Here is a 19,661-nt window from a genome sequence, read left to right on the forward strand (position 1 = left end):
TCAATCTGAATTCTTACAACAGTCCTCTCGTTTAATGCATGTTATATATACGAGGGAGCAAGGAAATCTAAGATGGATGCAACATTGAAGGATTACTACACCTTTATTCATTGGTTGTAGTCCATGTGACAATATTGTAAAAATTGCAACAAGGATCAGTTATTGTATCGTCTTATTCATGTATTTGTTAGACTTCAGCTTTCAAAATATGGACATCAGAAAATCAATCATAAATCACCACCCCTAACAGTTGCAGGGAGAATCGGGTCTTAACGGATCCGTGTCGCGTCTCATGTCCACTATTTTAGTCATTCTCTTTTTCCTTTAAACAATTGATAAAATAGTAGGATTTAGCTTCAATTTCGAGTTAGTAGTTACTTGCTCCACGATAGAAAGACTGCCTGCCGCAAATCTAGTTTTCTCCCCCCAATGCTGGGGGCATGTGACATTCCCTCCTACTTAAATTCTGGATGGTGGGAGTTGTTGAGGGACTAGTGAATCTGGCTCCCCTCTCCCCTCGTCTCTCTCTCTCTCTCTCTCTCCCTCCTTTTCTTCATCATCTTCTTCTTCTTCTTCTCTCTCTCTCTCTCACTCTCTCTCTCTCTCTCTCTCTCTCTCTCCTCCCTCCCATTGCACTCTCTCTCTCTCCCCCCTCCCATTGAAGACTACTCCTTCCTCTCTTCTACCATTGTTCCAGTGACCTTTTGGGCAGGCCTTATGAATGATAAAACTCATTCACTTGTTTGGCTCACACAACACCCCCCTCCCAACACACCGAACAGAGTTTGCTACTCACGTTGCATTTGCAAGCGGTTGCAGTACACCACTCAAACTTCTCAAACTTCTCTTCGGTTGGAGTACACACAAGAGAGTTTGCTACCCACGTTGCATTTTGCAAGGAGTTGGAGTAGACCACTCAAACTTTTCAAACTTTCCAATGGTTCTAGGCACGGGCTTTCATATTCTCCTTTCTATTACGATGATATTAACGCTCAAAGGATGAAAAGCTATGTCTCAAGCTCTGGCTTTGGTGGAAGAGCAGCATTCCTCTCAAGCTCTGTCTATGGCGGAACAGCAGCTTTCCTCTGCAGCAGCTCTGGCTATGGCGTCTTCTTCCTCCTCTCCTTGGAGCGTCCATGCCTTTCCTTCCCTTGCTCCTCTCTAGCATTCGGCAACTCCCACAATCTTGATCGATTTCCCTTCCCCACTTCCCTCCCTTGCCATCCCCACTTCTTTCCCGCTTCGTCTCCTCTCCATCCCCGAGCTTCCCCACCTCTTGCTGCTGCCTCCTTGCCTGCCATGTCGTTCTGGACCTGCTCCTCCTGCACCTTCGTCAACACTGGCACCTCTAATAGCTGCTCCGTCTGCCAACAATCGCGCAAGCCCGCCTCTCGCTCCCCTGCTTCTTCCCTCCTTTCCTCAAGCTCGCGTGAGCAGCAGGGAAGTACATCGAGCTGGGGTTGCAGAGCATGCACATTTCTCAACAAAGACGCCGATAAAATATGTGATATCTGTGGCACTGTTAAGTCCGAAGTCTCGCTGGATGCTTTTTCAGAGATAGATGACACAGTAGACGAAGAACAGGTAGAAGGGAATAAGTTCTGGCCACTAAGGTCGTGCGCTGTGACTCGTCCAGAATCAGAACCTCGTGATCGTAGTCACAGCCTGCAAGCGACGAAAGACTTCAACTCCTTCGTCGAATTCTCAAGTATTTCCAAAAAGAGAAAGGCAGAGGATCAGGCCGTCGGAAGCATGCAGTCCGATTGCGAGACTTCTAAGGCGGTCTCCAATAATTTTCTTGGACAACTGCATCTGGAAAGGATCGCGAGGACTAAAGGATTAGATGGAGGTGCATTGACAAGCTATATTGCTTTAAGAAATAAATGGGTTTGTTTCTACCTAATAAGCTGTATCGTTTTTGGTTGCAAAGGTGGAATGCCTGATGCGTGGTTTATACTGAGTGAGCAGACTCGAATGGAGAAAGCTCGTCATCGTTGAGCGTGCCTGCGGTGCCCTTTGTAGCGAGTGCTTCCAGCTCAGTGGGAGATGAGCTCCAACCCATAGTTATCTTGACGTACAACGTTTGGTTCCGGGAGGATCTTGAGTTGCACGCAAGGATGAACGCTATCGGTGCTATTATTTTGGAACACAATCCTCATCTTATCTGCTTCCAGGTGCTTCATATAGATGAAATAATTTTCTTGTCCAGCTATCTCTAAAATCAGAAATGAGAGAGAGAGAGAGAGAGAGAGAGAGAGAGAGAGGCGGGGGGGTGATGACATCGACATATCCAAAGTATTCTGAATCATTTCTTTTGAATGTTCTCATACGTAGGTCTGCAAATTCCAAAGTGCGTTTTCCTCCTAATGAAATTTCATCGAAGACAATAAGTTGTAATTGTTCATAAAGATGGATTAGTATGTCAAGCTTTTCCCGTAAGAGAGAGGTTAAGTTTTTTGTTCGTAATGGTAAATGTAATGCACCGTGTATAGTGAGGCCATTTATGTTGTAAGCTGATTTTCATGTGTAAGCTAGCATCAATACATGTAGTAGCTCATAATCTACATTTGAAATGGTTCGATTATAAAACCGAAGCAAACCTTGGACTATAAGTAACAAAAGGTATGTTTTTCCTATGCCTTCTACTGTGGTGATTTATATTAAGCCAAGCCAGTCAGAGATAGTTGGGTATTTAAACCAAAACAAGATTCGTTACAAACAATAGCAAACACATACTGGCACACAAAGCCACAATGTTATGAGCTTAAAAAAACAATGCGTCAACACAATAATGAGCTCATACAAACATGGAACGCTTTCAGAAAATGTACACATACAAATGAACAAATACAATACATAAACCAATGTTGTCTACACGAGCCATACTTTCCCCCACCTTTACTATACCAATCTTGAAACAAATAAACATAACGACAAAGTCTTCCATCAAGTAATAGGTAAAGAATACAATGAGCAATCGATACATTCAATAATGACAGCCGCATCTCATCCAAAATTTTGGAAAACCCTAAAGCAACAAATGGACTAAGAACAACTCAGTTCTCCCGCTTACGTTGGTACAGTGTAATGACATCTCATCAATTAGGTAAACCTTGCAATGGTCTTGAGAGAGAAAAGATGCTGGCAGTTCAGGATATCATATGGCCTAGGCGTTTGAAGAAAGTTCGTTGTAGTGTATTGTGGGGAAATTAGAAGACTCTCTCGGGTACCGAGACTGATACCTGTTCTTTAGCAGAAGTGCTAAAGGACTATGTAAATTGTGCGTGAGGGCTGTGATATCTTTCATGTTGCTAATAGCGTACGCACTCTGTACCCACCTTATCTGGCTGGGATTAAAAGGCATACATGTGCAGTCTCCCTACTGCCATGTGGCAGACCTATTTGCTGCTGCGTTCTGTCTAGGTGATCGTATCAGTTCCATCCACTTTAGTGGAGCATGATATATACTTTGATTTGCTTTCTATTCTCTTAGAATACTGTGTCCCCCTGTCACTCGTGGTCACACATGTATACAAGTTCTTGAGTTCAGGCGACCTTTGTGAAAATTCCCCTGTTGGGGCTCAACCCTGAGCCCAGCTCATCCAATGGTTCTTAGCCTTGAGTGTAAATCACCTTTGCTAATACATATGATGCCTAAGTGTTAGATACAGACTGACTGGGGTTAGTTTAGGATTACGACTTTGGCTGCATGAGTTTTTTCCTTCTTTGCCAGCTAGCTTCCTTCTTTTTTAGATTCACAAGTGGTGTAGGTACTTGGGTACATCATAGTAGGCATGCTGGTTTTTGGTTATGTATTTGGAATTATTCATAACCTTGGCCTTTTTTGACAGGAAGTGACTCCCAATATCTACAGTATTTTTCAGCGCTCAGCATGGTGGGGACAATATCATTGCTCTTTAACTCCAGAATTGGTTTCCAAACGGCCATATTTTTGTATCCAGGTCAGAAACCTAAATCAGCAGTCCTCTTAATGAAGATCTTCGCTTGTGGTTCGGCTCATGAGAACAAAAGTTAAGGCCGAAGTAAAAAAACATTGTACTGGGCAGGTGAAAATGGGATCTATTTGTAACTGACTGATGCAATTGTTATGTCAGTGGTGTGTATCCCTTTCTTTGCCTCCACGTGGACAAGTTTCAGATTTGATTATAATGTATATCAGGCTTGGAAATGGAAGGGATTAGTTGAGTGAAGGTATACTCATCAATTGTAGAAAATGACTTGCAGCTGAGCAGGATGCCTGTTGCAGCCTTTCACCGGAATCCGTTTCGTAACACAGTCATGGGTAGAGAACTTTGCATTGCAAAGGTGGATTTAACTGGACAAAAGCAGCTTATTTTTGCAACAACTCATCTTGAGAGCCCATGTCCTGCCCCTCCGACATGGAACCAAATGTTCAGCCCTGAAAGAGTTTCCCAGGCTAATGAAGCTTTTGTTTTGCTAAAAGATCATTCAAATGTAGTCTTTGGTGGAGATATGAATTGGGATGACAAGCTAGATGGCAGCCCACCACTTCCACAAGGGTGGTGCGATGCATGGATGCAGCTCCGGTCAGGAGAGGTACTCAAAACTGCGGTTTATTTTTTATTGCATGATTTGCTTGTATATGTTCATGTATTGATCTAAAACTGAAGTGCATTGAACAGGATGGTCTGACGTATGATAGCAAGGAGAACCCGATGCTTACTGGTAGTCGCTTGAGAAAGCGACTAGACAGAATATTCTGTCACCTTCAGGACTTCAGGCTTGAGAGTATTGAGAGGGTTGGAACAAAGCCCATTCCTGGGGTGAGCTTTCAGAAAGAAATGAAGGTTAAGAAACAGGTCCAAAATGTGACCCTGCCAGTATTACCAAGTGATCATTTTGGGCTGCTTCTAAAAATTTGCAATATATAATAAGTTATCCTACTTCACTTTAGTTGCAATAACTTGCAAATTCTGACCTCCCATGGTATACAGTTTTGCATGCGAGATCCCGCTCAGGCACAGAGGAAGATCTCTTGTAGCCTTGCTGTGTGGCTAGAAAAGGAAAGACGAAGCTTATATTTTATTGGACACTATAACTGCAAAATCAACCATCTTCTTGTGTAAGCTTACAGCTTTTGTCGTATAATTCTGCTCTGAAGTCAGCAGCATGTACTTTCCGAAAAGCTGCTTTCCAAGAATGGGCAGACACCTTTTTGGCTATAAGTGGTCTCTCAGAGGGAAAGATAATTGTGCAGATGAATAACATTGCAATACAAATTTTGTATGCTGTAGAAGTACCTATGCTCCACGAATATGGCTGGTGCATATATGACAGTAAGACAAAAGGAACAAGTTCATTGCCAAACAATGTAAGTGTTCTCATCAGGCAATTAATGGGAAAGACATTATCATATGCGTTGATCGCTTCTCAATTGCATGTTGAATGTGATAAGATAAGGATGTGTATGCTATTTGAAAGCCCTTTGTCTGGAAGACGGAAATTGAAGTCTACGAATGAGTCATCCATATATTGAAGTCTATGAATGAATCATCCATATATGCAATTTACAAATGATCACAACTTCCGGATATCATCCTATGAGAACTGGTCGGAACACGGGAGGTGTGCCCATCAGGCCTGTTTATACTATCAAATTTTGCATGCATGCAATAGATGCATGGAAGTGCGGTCCTTATGTTTGACGTGTAATAATATGGCTCTTTGATGAAAAGAAATATGGATGTGGTTTTAACAAGGCATATGGGGGGTGGGGGGGGGGGGGGGGTCCCTTTAGATGCTGGAATTGCTAATTTAGTTCTATAAAATATGATTGCTTGCCATATTTTTTTCAGTGTTACAATTTTCAGAATAATGTACTTGATTTTCCTTTCAAATATGGTCTAATATATTGATAGTTGCATTAGAACATTGTGGTTTTTGCAGTTGTAATTATTAAATTTGCAGTTGTAATTTGGGTGGCAGTGGCTAGTAACAATTATAAAACCCTTTTTCCATAGTAAGCTCTCATCAGTGCATGGGCTGCTACTGACAACTTGCTGTTACAGTTTGTAAAGAATTTGACTGCCTGACTGACAGTTGGATCCTGTTGGGTCTGTTGAACTTGAGGAACCTCCTGGAGCTGCGAATCAACCTCCTAAATTGATGGTTATCCGGGAACTCATGAATGTCATAAAGTTATTGGTTTGCAAACTTTCCTGAGGACCTGTTGGGGAGTGGGATCCATGGAAGCATGGGCCTCCTCTGTTAGAAAATAGAGATGAGATGGAGGTTGCTTGTTGTAGCTTAAACTCCCGCAGAGTGGAAGATTGTGAAAGTGTTACCCAGAAATCACAGAGCTAACTCAAAACTCACTCCTTTTTGGCCTGCCCATGGGATTGGCCTAAGCATGTGGGTATGGTTTTTCATGTTCTATGGGGAATGTGCAAGGTTGTACTGGCGTGTTGGGGGTTAGGGGAGGCGGGTGGTAATTTAATTATGTACGTTCGTCAGTCCTCTTGGCATTTGGCACTTCATTACTCAAAGTGACACTTGGTAGAGTGATCTTCCTCCTCGGATTAAGGATTGTTGCACCTTTGCATGCACACATGCCACCCATGTACGACGTCACATTTGTTGACTATTTTTGGCATTGGTTTCCACACACATACATTAGCCTTGTATAGCCTCTTGGCTACTCTTGACACTCAGCTGTCATCATTTGATTCCAAGTTTGATTCTTGGTACATTGCAGTTCTTCCACCATGACTTGGTTCTGACAGTTTAGCATAAGCCCCCCCAGTGGCAGCTCCTTTACAGTGTTCTCATGGGTAGACACTCTCGCCGGTACACGGGTAAGCCTCTTGCACAGAGCACCAAACCACATCACACAGTTGATGATACACCAATCATGACTCCGGACGAGATCCGTGAGTGGAAATTGAACCTGCCACAAGGTATGTACCAATCTATGATGCAGACTCTAGCCTCATTGGCCTTGACAGATCAGATGCAGTTGCAGATGCCTTAGATGTTAGCATGGATCAGCCCGCAGTTTCTGATCATGCACATTCCTCGGTAAGCCCTCAGCATGAGGCACATTTCTTGGTAAGCCCTCAGCATGAGGCACATTCGATAGTAAGCCCTCAGCACGAGGCATGTTTGACGGTAAGTCCTCAGTACGAGGCAGTCCCATCTACATGAGCATAGGCTGATTCTAGTGATGTACAGCCATCACATTCATGCATGGATCTGACTCCATCTATTGTCACATCATATGCAGATACAGAGCAGGAGTTCACCTATGATCATGCAGTTATTCAGCAGGTAAGTCCTCAGCACGAGGTCACATCTTCTGCCGCATGCAGAGATATATGCCCCAGCGCATTCAGCTCTTCAGGTGATTCCATTCTAGGATCCATCACTGATGCTTGCACCTCTGACATAGAGCATACCTTGGGCTCAGTTCCCTTCAGCAGTTCAGATCAGCAGATCAGTCTTTAGGACATTTCAGCATCGGCTCACTCATGCTGCATTGCATCCTTGGATCCAGTTATGACCACCACTTTCGATCAGCAAATCATTCCTCAGTATGAGGATACTTATGCATCAGTACGATCCTGCTCCAGTGCAGTAGACATCATCAGGTTCAGCCATAGCACAACCTGGGGAGACTCAGTGTTTTATCATGCACTTATGGCTGTCGTATTTTGTCCATAGTTGATGCAGATCAGTGGTTGGATCCAAGATTATAGATCAGTCCCTACATCAGCATTCGGCACCATATTCGCTTCAGGGACATTTTATGCATTCTCAGTTGTATTCTAGGCTTCTAGGCCTTTACACTGTCAGCTCCTTCTTGATGAGCCTATGACAGATGCTACATCCCATGCCGATGGATGTTTAGCCATGCACACAGCAGAGAGCTTCAGCTCATGACAGTTGAGCATACAGGTTTGACAGTTTCCATACCTTGTCAGTTTTATGGGCTTCTTCTTCAGTAGAGCAGTGTATCATACCTGCACCTTCAACCCCAGATTTTCAGCCCCTAGATCACTCTGTCCACATCGACTATGCAGTCTTCTTTGACCCCACATCATTCGACAGAGATTATACTTCTATTGCAGCCCTCACACATTGCTGTCAGTTCTTTTGGGTTGGTGACCACCTCATATGTCACAACGTATAGCATTGTTTCTCCATAGCTACATTGACTAGCCTCACATTCGGATGCCTCTTCCTCAAAGCAGCTGCACAGTCTACGATGACTCATGACATGTTCAGCTTTGACATGTTCAGTACGCAACCATACATGCAGGCATTCACACAGTCATCTTTTGATCGACTAGTCTTTGATCCAGGTGGACTTGACTTTCTCCATATTTCCTTCATCTTCCTTTCGGCCTATCTTCTGGGTTTTATTCCCAAAGGTGAAGGATGACCCACAACTTAAGAGGGGGAAATCCACGATATGTACAGGATCGTAAGTTGTACTCATTGTACATGCTTCCGCTACGTAGTCATTGTGCTCACATACACACATACTACTCTAATTTCTTTTCAGTTTTGGATGCTAGCATACGCACCAAACGAAATCCACAAAAAGGTCTTGTATATGCACCCTCTACTTACCCAGTGCAATTTAAGAGGGGGTGTTAAAGATAGTGTAAATTCCACTATCCATATAGGGCATAGGGGCAAACCCTAACCCTAACCCTAAGGGGTTCACATGTATATCTTCATGTTCATTGTCAATACACTTAGTGTACAGGTAGCTATATTAATTATTTGAGGGAATTTTAAAAAGTGGATGACACGCAATAGTTCTCATGTAATACACAATAGTGTTCAAAGCAAAGAATCACTAAAAGTAGGAACATCAATCAAGCCTAGGGAAATTGATCACAAACTATGCCTTGCATCATGACAATCACAAAAGATTTTAAAAACCATATCACATAGGCAAAGAATGATTGAAAGGATTGACATCAACCAAGTTGAAAAAAATGGATTGCAAAGTATCAAAATTCGTAATTTGATTTTGAAAATTGCAATTGAAATTAAGAATCCACAAAGCATCATGGAGCTGCAAGCCAGAGGACAACGAATTAGCTAGAAGCAACAATGTTGCAAGATGCTAGAATCTACGATGCGAAATGTCTACATGGATACTACGTAGCCAGACAGTAGTTCAGATGTCTTTCGAAGCACAAAAGCCCATTGTGTGTATACACACTACGGAAATTTCTCAAGAAGCATGTTGCCAAACCTTACATTTGAGTATCCAACACACAAATTGATCGAACTAAGGCTTGCGATATGAGAACCTGAAGGTTGTGAATCAACAATCGAAGGCCTACAAATCACCACATCATCAATCTGTCTAGAAGTCGAAAACTATAGCAAAGAATTATTGAAAGCATTAAGGTCTAGAGAAATGGGCCACAAGCTATCAAAAATTGCTATTAGAGTCCCAAAATTGTAAGGATTTAACTTATGAAATGAGCAATCCACAAAGCAGCATGAAACTCCAAGCCCAAGGATAGCAAAATATCCAAAAATCATAACCTCATGGCATGCCAAAATGCCCAACACAGAATGCCTAGGTTGAGATCACATAGCCAAACAACAACTCAAATCCTTGTGGAAGTGTAGAAGCCTAGTACACCAATGCACTAAAAAAGAAACCTTAGGTCATTAACCAACAAGCCACACAACATCCATGTTTTGAAGCTACCTCATGCAAAATGATCACAAGCCCACAAGCCATACATAATCCTCAATCCTACGAATAGCTAGGGACGACATAGCAACAACCATTCAAAGTTGCAACACAAGATGAAGGTGCAAGCAATCATCATTTCAATCACAAAAAACCATCATCAATTCAAACACTAGAATCCATTATCTCTTTCAAAGGGCGTTGACAAACACAAGTGTTTGAGCTCAACAATCACGATAAAATTTTGACAGAGGATCATAGATTTTTTCCAATTGCAAATTATATGATTCTAAATCAACCAACAGGAAGCTATTATTTCTTTCAAAGTTCGTTAACAAACACAGGTGCTTCAGCTCAACAATCATGACAAATTTCTAACAATAGATCAGAGATATTTCTCCAATTGTGAATTACATGATTCTACATCTACCAGGACAACGTATTTGCTTCCAATTGCCCCAACAAAGAAAAATGTTTGAGCTAAAAAATCATCACAAATTTTTGACACAATCCTAGATAGTTTCTTTCAATTGGACAGAACACCATTCTAAATCTAGTAGCATCCAATAATATAAAATATTTGGTTCCAAGTGCACCAACAAACACAAGGGCAAATCTGTGCTAAATGTGGCAATAGATGCAATCAAAGACATCCGAATAGATGGCCCACATAGCATAACATAGAAACACAACTGAAAAGAAGGAACATATACACACAAAGTCCTATCTAGACATAGGATCACATATCATAAAACCCAAGGGCCTCTCAAACCAATTAATACAAAAATATTTGGAGGTCCAATTTGCTAAAGTCAAACTCAGCTTCTCAAAGCATTACTTAGCAAAACAAAAAACAAAGTAGGCTGCCATAGGATAAGCAATTGATTGCTCTCGACGTAGAATCCCCCAATACCCTTCCCCCCTGTCTATGCATTCAAGACCTTTGGCCAACAACATAAAAAGCAACACAAACTCAAAATGCAACAACTTGGAAACAAGAAATTGGACCAAGAAAGATCACAGAAGGCACATGCAAGTCGTTCTTCAGTGAAAAAAATCAAAAGAGCATGAAGCGTGGTCAACCATAGGCTCAAAGAGAACGATTGAGCTGATAGAAGAGTAACCAAACAAAAGGCTGATGACCCAGCCTCATTCACCAACAGCTTCAAGCAAAAGACAATCAATAGTGTAGGAACAACAAATAGGAAGATGTAGCACCATGTATTAAATGATTTTTGAACCAAGACTATACGTTCAAATAAAGACCTATAGCTCAGATGCACCATAGTTCCCAAGAGTTTCGAAAACAATAATATGGGGCAAGGCCAAAAATAGTGTTTCAGAGTTTCGATCACCAGAAGAACAGTGGAAATGGAGTTTTGGCTTTTTTAATGGTTAATAATGTATATCTATTATATATTATACATGCATATATCATTAATGAAAACATTACAAAATCTCAAAGTGGGAAAGTATAGTAGGGCAGAGGAAGGGGAAGATTACTAATGAGGATTTAAGAAGTAAATGAATTTGGAAGGAAGGTGGAGATTCGAGAGAAGGAAAAGGACCAAGGAAAAAGGACAAAGGGAGAATCCTAAGGTGGTGTAGGTGAAGAAGAAGAACAAGTAGAGGAAGAAGCAAAGGAGAGCAAGTGGGGAGCAAAGCAAAAGGGATGGCTGCAAAAGTCATGAATTGTTGATGCAAGAAAATGGTCTGTCAAGCACCACGCAAAAAAAATTAGGGGAAGAGAAAGATCCTATCCAAAATGTTGTTTGGCATTTCAAAAATGGCTCAAAAACACCATACTATTTTGAACCTTTTGAAATGGCATTTTTGGGACTATGGAACACACTGCCAATTTTTGAGCCATGCACGGAAGAAAGTCCACACTACTCCCTCAAGAAACAAAGTGTAGTCTGATCCACAAAATCACAAAATGCCATGCCACTCCCTTAGCCTAGAATAGATAAGTTGTGACAACTCAGCATCCACACAAGATGCTCCATGGCTTTTTATCACAACAAAAGATCAAGTCTCCACGCCAATCTCTCAACCAAGAATCAAGCTTCTCCTTCCACTCATCAAAGAACCATAGCATCTAACAATACCCATGATGATCCATCTCTACCCAATACTGATAGAACTTCCAAAGATAGAGAACTCCTTCGACTCACCATTACCCATTTCTCAAACAATTTAATCAAAATGATGGAAGTTAAAGCCATGTTATCACTAAGGCATAGGCTATAAATTTGTTGAAACAAGTCACACCTTTTCACATGACTTTTATAGTCCCAAAACACATCAAAACACCACACTTTGGCGAGTAGTAGCTAGACCAACAAAATGTTCACCACATACATCGTCATGGCATCCATGAATGATAGTTGAGAGTTCATGAGGTAAAATGCAACAATAGAGGACCAAGTCTTGACATAGCTTATAAAATGATAGTCAAGAGTCCATGAGATAAAATGCAGCAATGGAGGACAAAGTCTCGACATAGCTAGTCCCCCCCCCCCCAATCAGGATATAAGACATACCTAAGGATTAATCCTTAGATGCTAATCAGAGAGTAATCATTCAGGGAACTGACCTTGACTCAAATACTCAATGATACCAAAATACCATTCAGGTAGCACATCTACTAAAAATAAGGAAGCCTCGGGAAAGTCATCAGAGCCCCCCCCCTCTTCCTCATATTTATTATCCTTATTATTCAAGAGAGGTAATCAACTAGAAGATGGGCCTTTTTGGGTTTCAGCTCTTCCCAATGCTAAAACTATTACAAAAGATCAAATACTTCAGGTCTTGGTGATCGACATAAAACACAAATAGATCTCCTAACTATATATGTGAACCAAGAACACCATGTCAAGGGCTCCTCTTTTCATGGTAGAATAATTCCTCGGCATAACTACCAACTATTGGCTAGCATAATAAATAGAATGATCAAACCCTTCAATATCCATGAGTGCCTGGATGCATAAGCTTGGGCCCTACAATTGGGTAGTCAACCTAGATGGATCTAGAATTACTTCATCTATTGGTCCTGGATGTTCGAGTGTTGCCTTAAACATGTCCATTTGCTTTTTTGTCTGATTTTGGCATTAGGTGCCATGTCTTCTTCAATGGACTGACGTTTCATCCGGGCTACCTCGTCCTTAAGCTCCTTTTCCCTATGGATGGCTTGGAGGGTTTGTAGGGTGAGGGGACCGTAATATCTTTTCAATTTTCTCTCGTTAAGGTAAATCATCAACTTGGAATAACACACTACCAATAGAAAAGTTAAAGCATGCATTTGAATGTTGGAATTCAAAGACTTCAACATTGCTGAGTTGACAACTTAGAAGAGATGCTTACATAAAATATCAAAAGGAAGCTTTCATGGACAATGCCAAAACACGTAATATATTGAGAAAAAATAATATTACCCCATGCATCCCTATGGGGCTTGTAGTGGGGGGTTACAAAATCTTTCAAGATGTAAAGCCACAAAGGCTATAGATAACAAAAAATGACTACTGAAGATGACCAAGCAGTTCACACATAGTTGACTTGAGACTCCTAGAGTATATGACATAAATTGACCAAGAACTAACACACAGTTGGGTGTTGATGCCATAGAGACTGGTAGTATGTAGAATTTGCAGAGAAAAGCCACACAGGCTAAGTGCATCACCACTAGCTTTGAACCACCAACCTTTGTAGAAAAGATACCAATTCCAAGAGGTGGCTTGAAGATCTACTAGCAAGTTGTTGCCAACCAATGAGCTGTTGCCATGCTTAGCCCAAGAGCTAACTCCTTGCATCAAGGAGAGGGCATCTCTCATTGAGCCACTTGACTCTCATGGTGCGAAGTCTTTCCAAGAACATCGATAGGCAAAATGCTCCTACAAGGCTTGTAGACCCTTCTCACCTAGCCATGCATGAGCAACAAACACATGACTTCCTCCATGAAAAAACCTTATAAGGGCTAGTGATCCCACATAGTTTACCAAAAAGTCCAACAATCCCCCATAAACTGAGCGGGGGAATAACACTGTCAAATACTATTTATGAAAAGCATTCACAAACCCAAAACTATTGTCTAAACCTTGAAAATGTCGCAACTGAATTGACATTAAAAAAATCATAATCTTCATTTGCATCTATCACTCACAGGAGGTGTTGCTTGAGCTAAGTCTGCCTATTGATCTTCCTGTTCTTCATTTACAAGCAAACCTTCGAACTAATAGCTTCTTTACTCCTAATGTCTTAGGATTTCTGGTAGTAGCTCTTTGTCCTCATGTCCTTCCTGCCCACAATAACAACAAATTGATGATATTTTCTTACCTTAATCTCTAGCTTTCCTCTTCTTTGGTGATGGCAAAGCCTTGATCTCCAGTACCTATTATGCTCAATTTCACTCCTCACTGAGGAGAATAGCAACCACATCTTGAAAACTCAAAGCAATTGAATTAATCCTCAAAATAGTGATTTTCACTCGAGAGGCAAGGGATATTCCCCCTCATACTTATTACGAGAGGGAGCCGAGTTCCCACCATAGATTAATGATTCACGAAGGATTGACACAACCGCTCCTCGGAGTCAGTATTGGTAAATGAGATTCAGAATCATTTTGTGACGTAGCTCCATCTAGCCTAAGGAAACCTTTGCACGCCTCCATTACCTTTTGGGAGCCTACGCCCCATAGAAACTGTCTACCTTAGACTGTCCCTCGGCCCGTAAGTCTTGACACAACGTTAGAATTCTAGCTGACAAGCACCTGAATCAGATTCGTTGGCTATCCACCTTAATCGGATTATGTAGCAACTCTTGGCATTGTCTGTTTGAGCAGATGATGGTGACGCCAAAGAAATATAACTTATCAGTCTACCACCGAGGCATAATGAGCTTGTCACCATCTGCTCAAACATAATGAGCTTGTCATTATGCCTCGGTGGTAGATTGATAAGTTATATTTCTTTGGCGTCACCATCATCTGCTCAAACAGACAATGCCAAGAGTTGCTACATAATCCGATTAAGGTGGACCAACGAATCATGATCTCCCATTTGGAGTAAAAATAGTTCTTGATTCAACATTATCTTTGAATTCTTGATTCAACATTATCTTTGAGTTCCTTACTCTTGAGCCAAACAAACTCTCTAATGTTGACCAATTTTTGAGTAGCTATTTTCGTAACATCAACATGGTGGAAATGTTACATGCCTAGAGCTTTTGCCCTAGGAGACCCAAGGCTCACTCGTTTTTTAAATCCCATGCTTGCATTTTGTCTTGTTCCTTATTATTTGTGGGTTTCTTCTTAGTCTCTCATTAACACAACCTCCTAGAGACCCTTCTCCATGAAAAGAAGTCGTACAAATAACTACCATGATGGAAATTTTCATCCATCAAACTTGACTACACGGGTGTATGGCAAACCAAAATTACAGATGGATTTTGACCCACTCTCCATCTCGATTGACAAAGGATCTACCATGAGCTTCTAGACAATTCTTACACCCTCATTGACAGACTCTAATATCTGTTGCTATAATTTAGAGACTCCAATATTTGCTAAGCTCACAACTTAGAAGAGTTGCTCACATAAAATATGAAAAGGACGCTTTCGTGGAAAACCCAAAAACACGTTATATATTGAGTGAAACTTATATACCCTAATGCAAACCTGTAGGGCTTGTACTAGAGGTTAACAAAATATATCATAATGTAAAGCCACAAAGGCTATAGATAAGCAAAAATTACTACTAGAGATGATCAAGTAGTTCAACACACAGTCGACTTGAGACTCCCAGAGTATGCGACATAAAATGGCCAAGAACCGACAAACAATCACTGTTGATGCCACAAAGACTGGCAGTATGTAGAGTTTGCAAAGAAAAGCCACACAGTCCTAGTGCATCACAACTAACTCAAAACTACTAGCTTTTGCAAAAGAGATACCACTTCTAGGAGGTTGCCGAAGATCTGCCTACAAGCTACCACCTTTGTCAACCAATGAGTTGGTGCCATGCTCAACCCAAGGGCTAACTCCTTCCATCAAGGAGAGGGCAGCTCTCACTATGTTTCTTGACTCTCATGGAGGGAAATTCTTTCCAAGAACATTGATAGGCAGAACGTCCCACAAGGCTTGTAGAGCCTTCTCATGCAGACATGCATGAGCAACAAACATGTGGCTTCCTCCATGCAATAACCTTACGAGGGCTAGTCCCCCACCTAGTTTACCAAAAAGTCCAACATCGAACATGGAATTTCTTCTCCCAATCTAGAGAAACTAATATAGGAGTTATCATTAATGCCTAAGAAAGCTAGAAAAAGTATTGCTCACATTCATAATCCCAGATGAATTTAGCACCCTTCTTTTAACAACATTGTCAATGGTAAAGCCTTATCCACATAAAACTGGAAAAATCGTCCATAAAATCCAAATGATCAAGGAAAGAATACAAATCAACATCACTTTGCAGAACGTATAGTGCTGAAAATCTTAAGCACCTTTCTAACATCCATGGTTAAATCTACATGGCCTTTGAAATACTAACTTGGCATGGTCCTCTAAATGAATCCTATTCTTACAAACCTTAGTGGGAATATCCTTTAAATCTATATAAGACCAAGCTAACACAACCTTAAACTTAGTAATGATGGTTGCATACTCATCCCTTTCCCTAACACTCAATTGAAAACCTAGGTTGACCAATTGTGGTTCCTCCTTAGTTCTATGTTAACTTCTTATATCGACACATCTTTAGAGTAATGTTCATCCAAGGAATCATGCATTATGGGTCTCTGAACATAAATATGCCACTTATTGACCTAATTTCCTCAACTCTATACTCTAAGAACAAGGGAGGATAGTCCTTGATTCTACCTCTTTGCTCTCCTCAAAACTTTAAGCCTTACTCCTAGATAGCAGTTATATGGCTACAACCATAATAGCATCAGTGATTTTCTTATACATAGGCCTAGCCTTAACATGGTTGATCTTCTAGAACTAACTTAGGTGCTCCACTTGAACTACGGAGTCCCAATCTTTGGTTGACCTTCTAGAACTAACTTAGTTGCTCTACTTGAGGTACGGAATCCCAATTTTTCACTTTTGGGGCATCTAAATCGGAAGGCTTGTGCAAATAAACTAAATGCCTCAAGTACCTTGGCAACCCATTTATAAACCACTTCAGTTGTTGTCTTTGCAAATACAAACTAAATATCCTATGGAAAACCAATATAAAACTTTGGAGATACTCCCCAAGGGATTCTCACCCATCCTTGTGGTCACACTTGGCAAATTCATAATAAAGTTTTACCCTCATCTGTGAGTCTAATTTGATCTAACTGTCATGAAATGCAAGGGTGCACTACAAGGAGAAGGGATTCTCACAAAGAAAGGGTTAGATGGAGAACCACATGAAATAGATTCAACACATAAAATAAATTGTATTAACTATCACCTTCATAAGATGGAAAGCTATAATGGTCCACACCATCCGAGGAGGTGACCACCTATTAAGTAGGAAACTAAGTCCTCATCACCTAATCTAAAGCCTATCCAATATCTACATCCTTCTTAACCAAGTCCTATCATCTTGATGCCAAAATCTCAACACTCCCCATTAATATGAAATGGGTCGAGTATTGCAATATCATCAAGTGATATAATCTATGGAAGAAGCCTTTACCAATGATAGGCTTGTTACAAGGTTTTGTATATAAAAAGAAGACATAGTGTTGAAACCCTACTTAAGGAAAATAGTGTATTGATAAATATGACTCTATAAAGTTTCTTGATCTCCTTGAACTTTGTGTGCACTATACTTGGCCATCCTCACATAATGACCAAGTGATTTGCACATGGGTATAAATGATCTTGCATGAATGTGCATGCATTTTTTCTACATAAGGTACCTCACTAATCTAAGAGGATAGGAATACCTCCTCTAAATAGCAATAAGGGAATTCCTCTCAAGAGTGGATGGAAGTATATACTGGAAGGATGGTCTTACTGCTTGCATTTCACAAAGGCCAAGAGCAATGTCTCTACTACTTTAACAAAAATATTGAGAAATATAAAAAATGCCCATAAACATGAAGATACAAGCATGAAAGATTAAAAATTTATGTCACTACGATAGTGTCCTCTCTAGAGATTCCCATAAATGTTTTGCCATTGAGACATCACCAAAACTTGGATGAGTCTATGATGGAAAGTAAAATCATGAGCATGATCATCAAATGCACTCTTAGGATCGATGGTTCTCCCATTAAGATATGGCAGCAATAGTCTCTTGATTATCAAGAGATGAAGAGAAGTATGCCATATGTAAAATGTCTTGCCAAAACAAATTTCTTGGGACATTGACACCCAAAAATGAGAGGAAAAGTACTACGAGTAATAAACTCTTGAGCCATTAAAGGCAAAGAAATAAATGAAAGCTGATAAGGAAAAAAACATTTCCGCCTTAAAGTGGTTAAACAAAGTAAAAATGATAGAAAAAATTGCAGCTACTAAGGTTAACCTACCCTAATATAGTCAACTATATCTTTGACTAGCCTTGAACTTTGGTGATAATGAAGCCTTTCTTGACTATGCATCAAATTGCTACATTGTAGTCAACATAGTAGACAATTTTCTTCTATTTCTCCATATCACAAACTTATTATTGGAGGTAATCTACTATTTTAAGCAAATTCCAACAACAAAGTGACTGAAAAAGTAATAAAAAGGACTAGAAGCCGCAAGTTTTCCATGGATGTTCTCCTTAACAACTTGGTTTTCTAAGTCACAAAAGCTGTCTAAGGTTTTTTCAAATTCTTTCTTCTTATAACATGTGGCAAATTGCAATGTATTTGGGTAAGGCTAGATATTAGTTGCCTAGTTGAAATCATAGCTTACAATAGTATGACATATGCCAACCTAAGAAAAGTAATTTGAATCAATACAAGGTAGATTTTCAAGTGAGGAGGCTTCAACCGGTCATTTGAAAGAAGCAGCTTTGAGTCATCAAATAACAACTTTGTAAGGCACATACCATAGAGCCATCATTGCAAATATAGGAAGAGCTTGGATCATCTACAACTTCAAAACTAGATGACTCCTTGTTGCAATAGGGAAAATCGTGCCTTCCAAGAAACTTAGCTAGTTCAAATTAATAAATACAATAGCTTAGTGTATATATTTCTTGATAAAAAACTAGTGACAAATGGGTCCTTCTAAAGTAGGCAGTACATTGACAATTGTTGCTTGCACCTTTGGTTGGCTACTGGATACTGATGTTGCAGTTCTTCTTAGCTATTGCTTGCCAACTACAACTTTTTGTAGCCAAAAATGGCAAGTAAAACTTGTAGGTGGCAAAAGGGAAAAGAAAACTGGAGGGAGTAAGGTCGAGCAAGCAGCTATGCAAGAATGATAGTTGGCAAAAAGTTGAATAAGTTGCTAGGAAAAGAAGGTAATTGAATGAGGAATTGAAAGAGCTTTGTAGAAACCTATGTTGTGTGAAACAAAATCCCTTGGCAAGCTTATAAAAGCTTTAGCAGCCACCAACTTACAATTCACTTCGACACATAAGGCTATGAGTGGTAAGGTGAAGAAGAAGTGGGAGAAACCTATCACAGGTTATATGCCATCACAATAGCTTCACGCATCCCAAAGTTGATGCCCCTGTTGGCTCCCACTTCAAGGGCCTAGAGATTTTTCTTTCTAGATACCAATGCCATTATGTTCAAGACTTTGGTTTTTCATTTGTATTCATCATGGGTGTTGATGCCCAGTTAGTGGCTCCATCGTATTAGTTTTCTTTTTAGCTTCATAGATGCTTTGGTCTTCCCAAGAATTTTAATAAAATTTCTTTCTTTCTTTAAATCTTTTATACAAAGCATGTGTTATCCTTATCTAATTCGCCCACATGTAGATGGTGTTTCCCTAGCATCACACTCATCCATGATGTTTTACTCA

General features: G+C 40.4%; 1 protein-coding gene across 1 annotated transcript; it reads left to right on the top strand.

The window, feature by feature from the left end:
• Positions 1-1,006: 1,006 nt before the first annotated feature.
• LOC147890967 (uncharacterized) lies at positions 1,007-5,230 on the top strand. The gene is made up of 5 exons (XM_087389611.1): positions 1,007-1,849; positions 1,969-2,174; positions 3,852-3,962; positions 4,246-4,578; positions 4,665-5,230. The coding sequence occupies exons 1-5, from the start codon at positions 1,300-1,302 to the stop codon at positions 4,911-4,913; spliced, it is 1,449 nt and encodes a 482-aa protein (XP_087245737.1). The 5' UTR covers positions 1,007-1,299; the 3' UTR covers positions 4,914-5,230.
• The last annotated feature ends 14,431 nt before the right edge of the window (positions 5,231-19,661 follow it).

Source organism: Dipteris shenzhenensis, chromosome 18 (assembly GCF_047967505.1).
Source record: "Dipteris shenzhenensis isolate YYH24624 ecotype China chromosome 18, Dip_SZ_1.0, whole genome shotgun sequence".
Lineage (NCBI taxonomy): Eukaryota > Viridiplantae > Streptophyta > Polypodiopsida > Gleicheniales > Dipteridaceae > Dipteris > Dipteris shenzhenensis.

What these genes read in the sequence shown, in the direction of transcription:
- LOC147890967 (XM_087389611.1), top strand. Translation starts at nt 1,300, where the DNA reads ATGTCGTTCTGGACCTGCTCCTCCTGCACCTTCGTCAACACTGGCACC. An exon ending in GACTAAAGGATTAGATGGAG is followed by an intron (nt 1,850 to 1,968) that starts GTGCATTGACAA and finishes CTGAGTGAGCAG; the next exon opens with ACTCGAATGGAGAAAGCTCG. An exon ending in TGCAGCTCCGGTCAGGAGAG is followed by an intron (nt 4,579 to 4,664) that starts GTACTCAAAACT and finishes TGCATTGAACAG; the next exon opens with GATGGTCTGACGTATGATAG.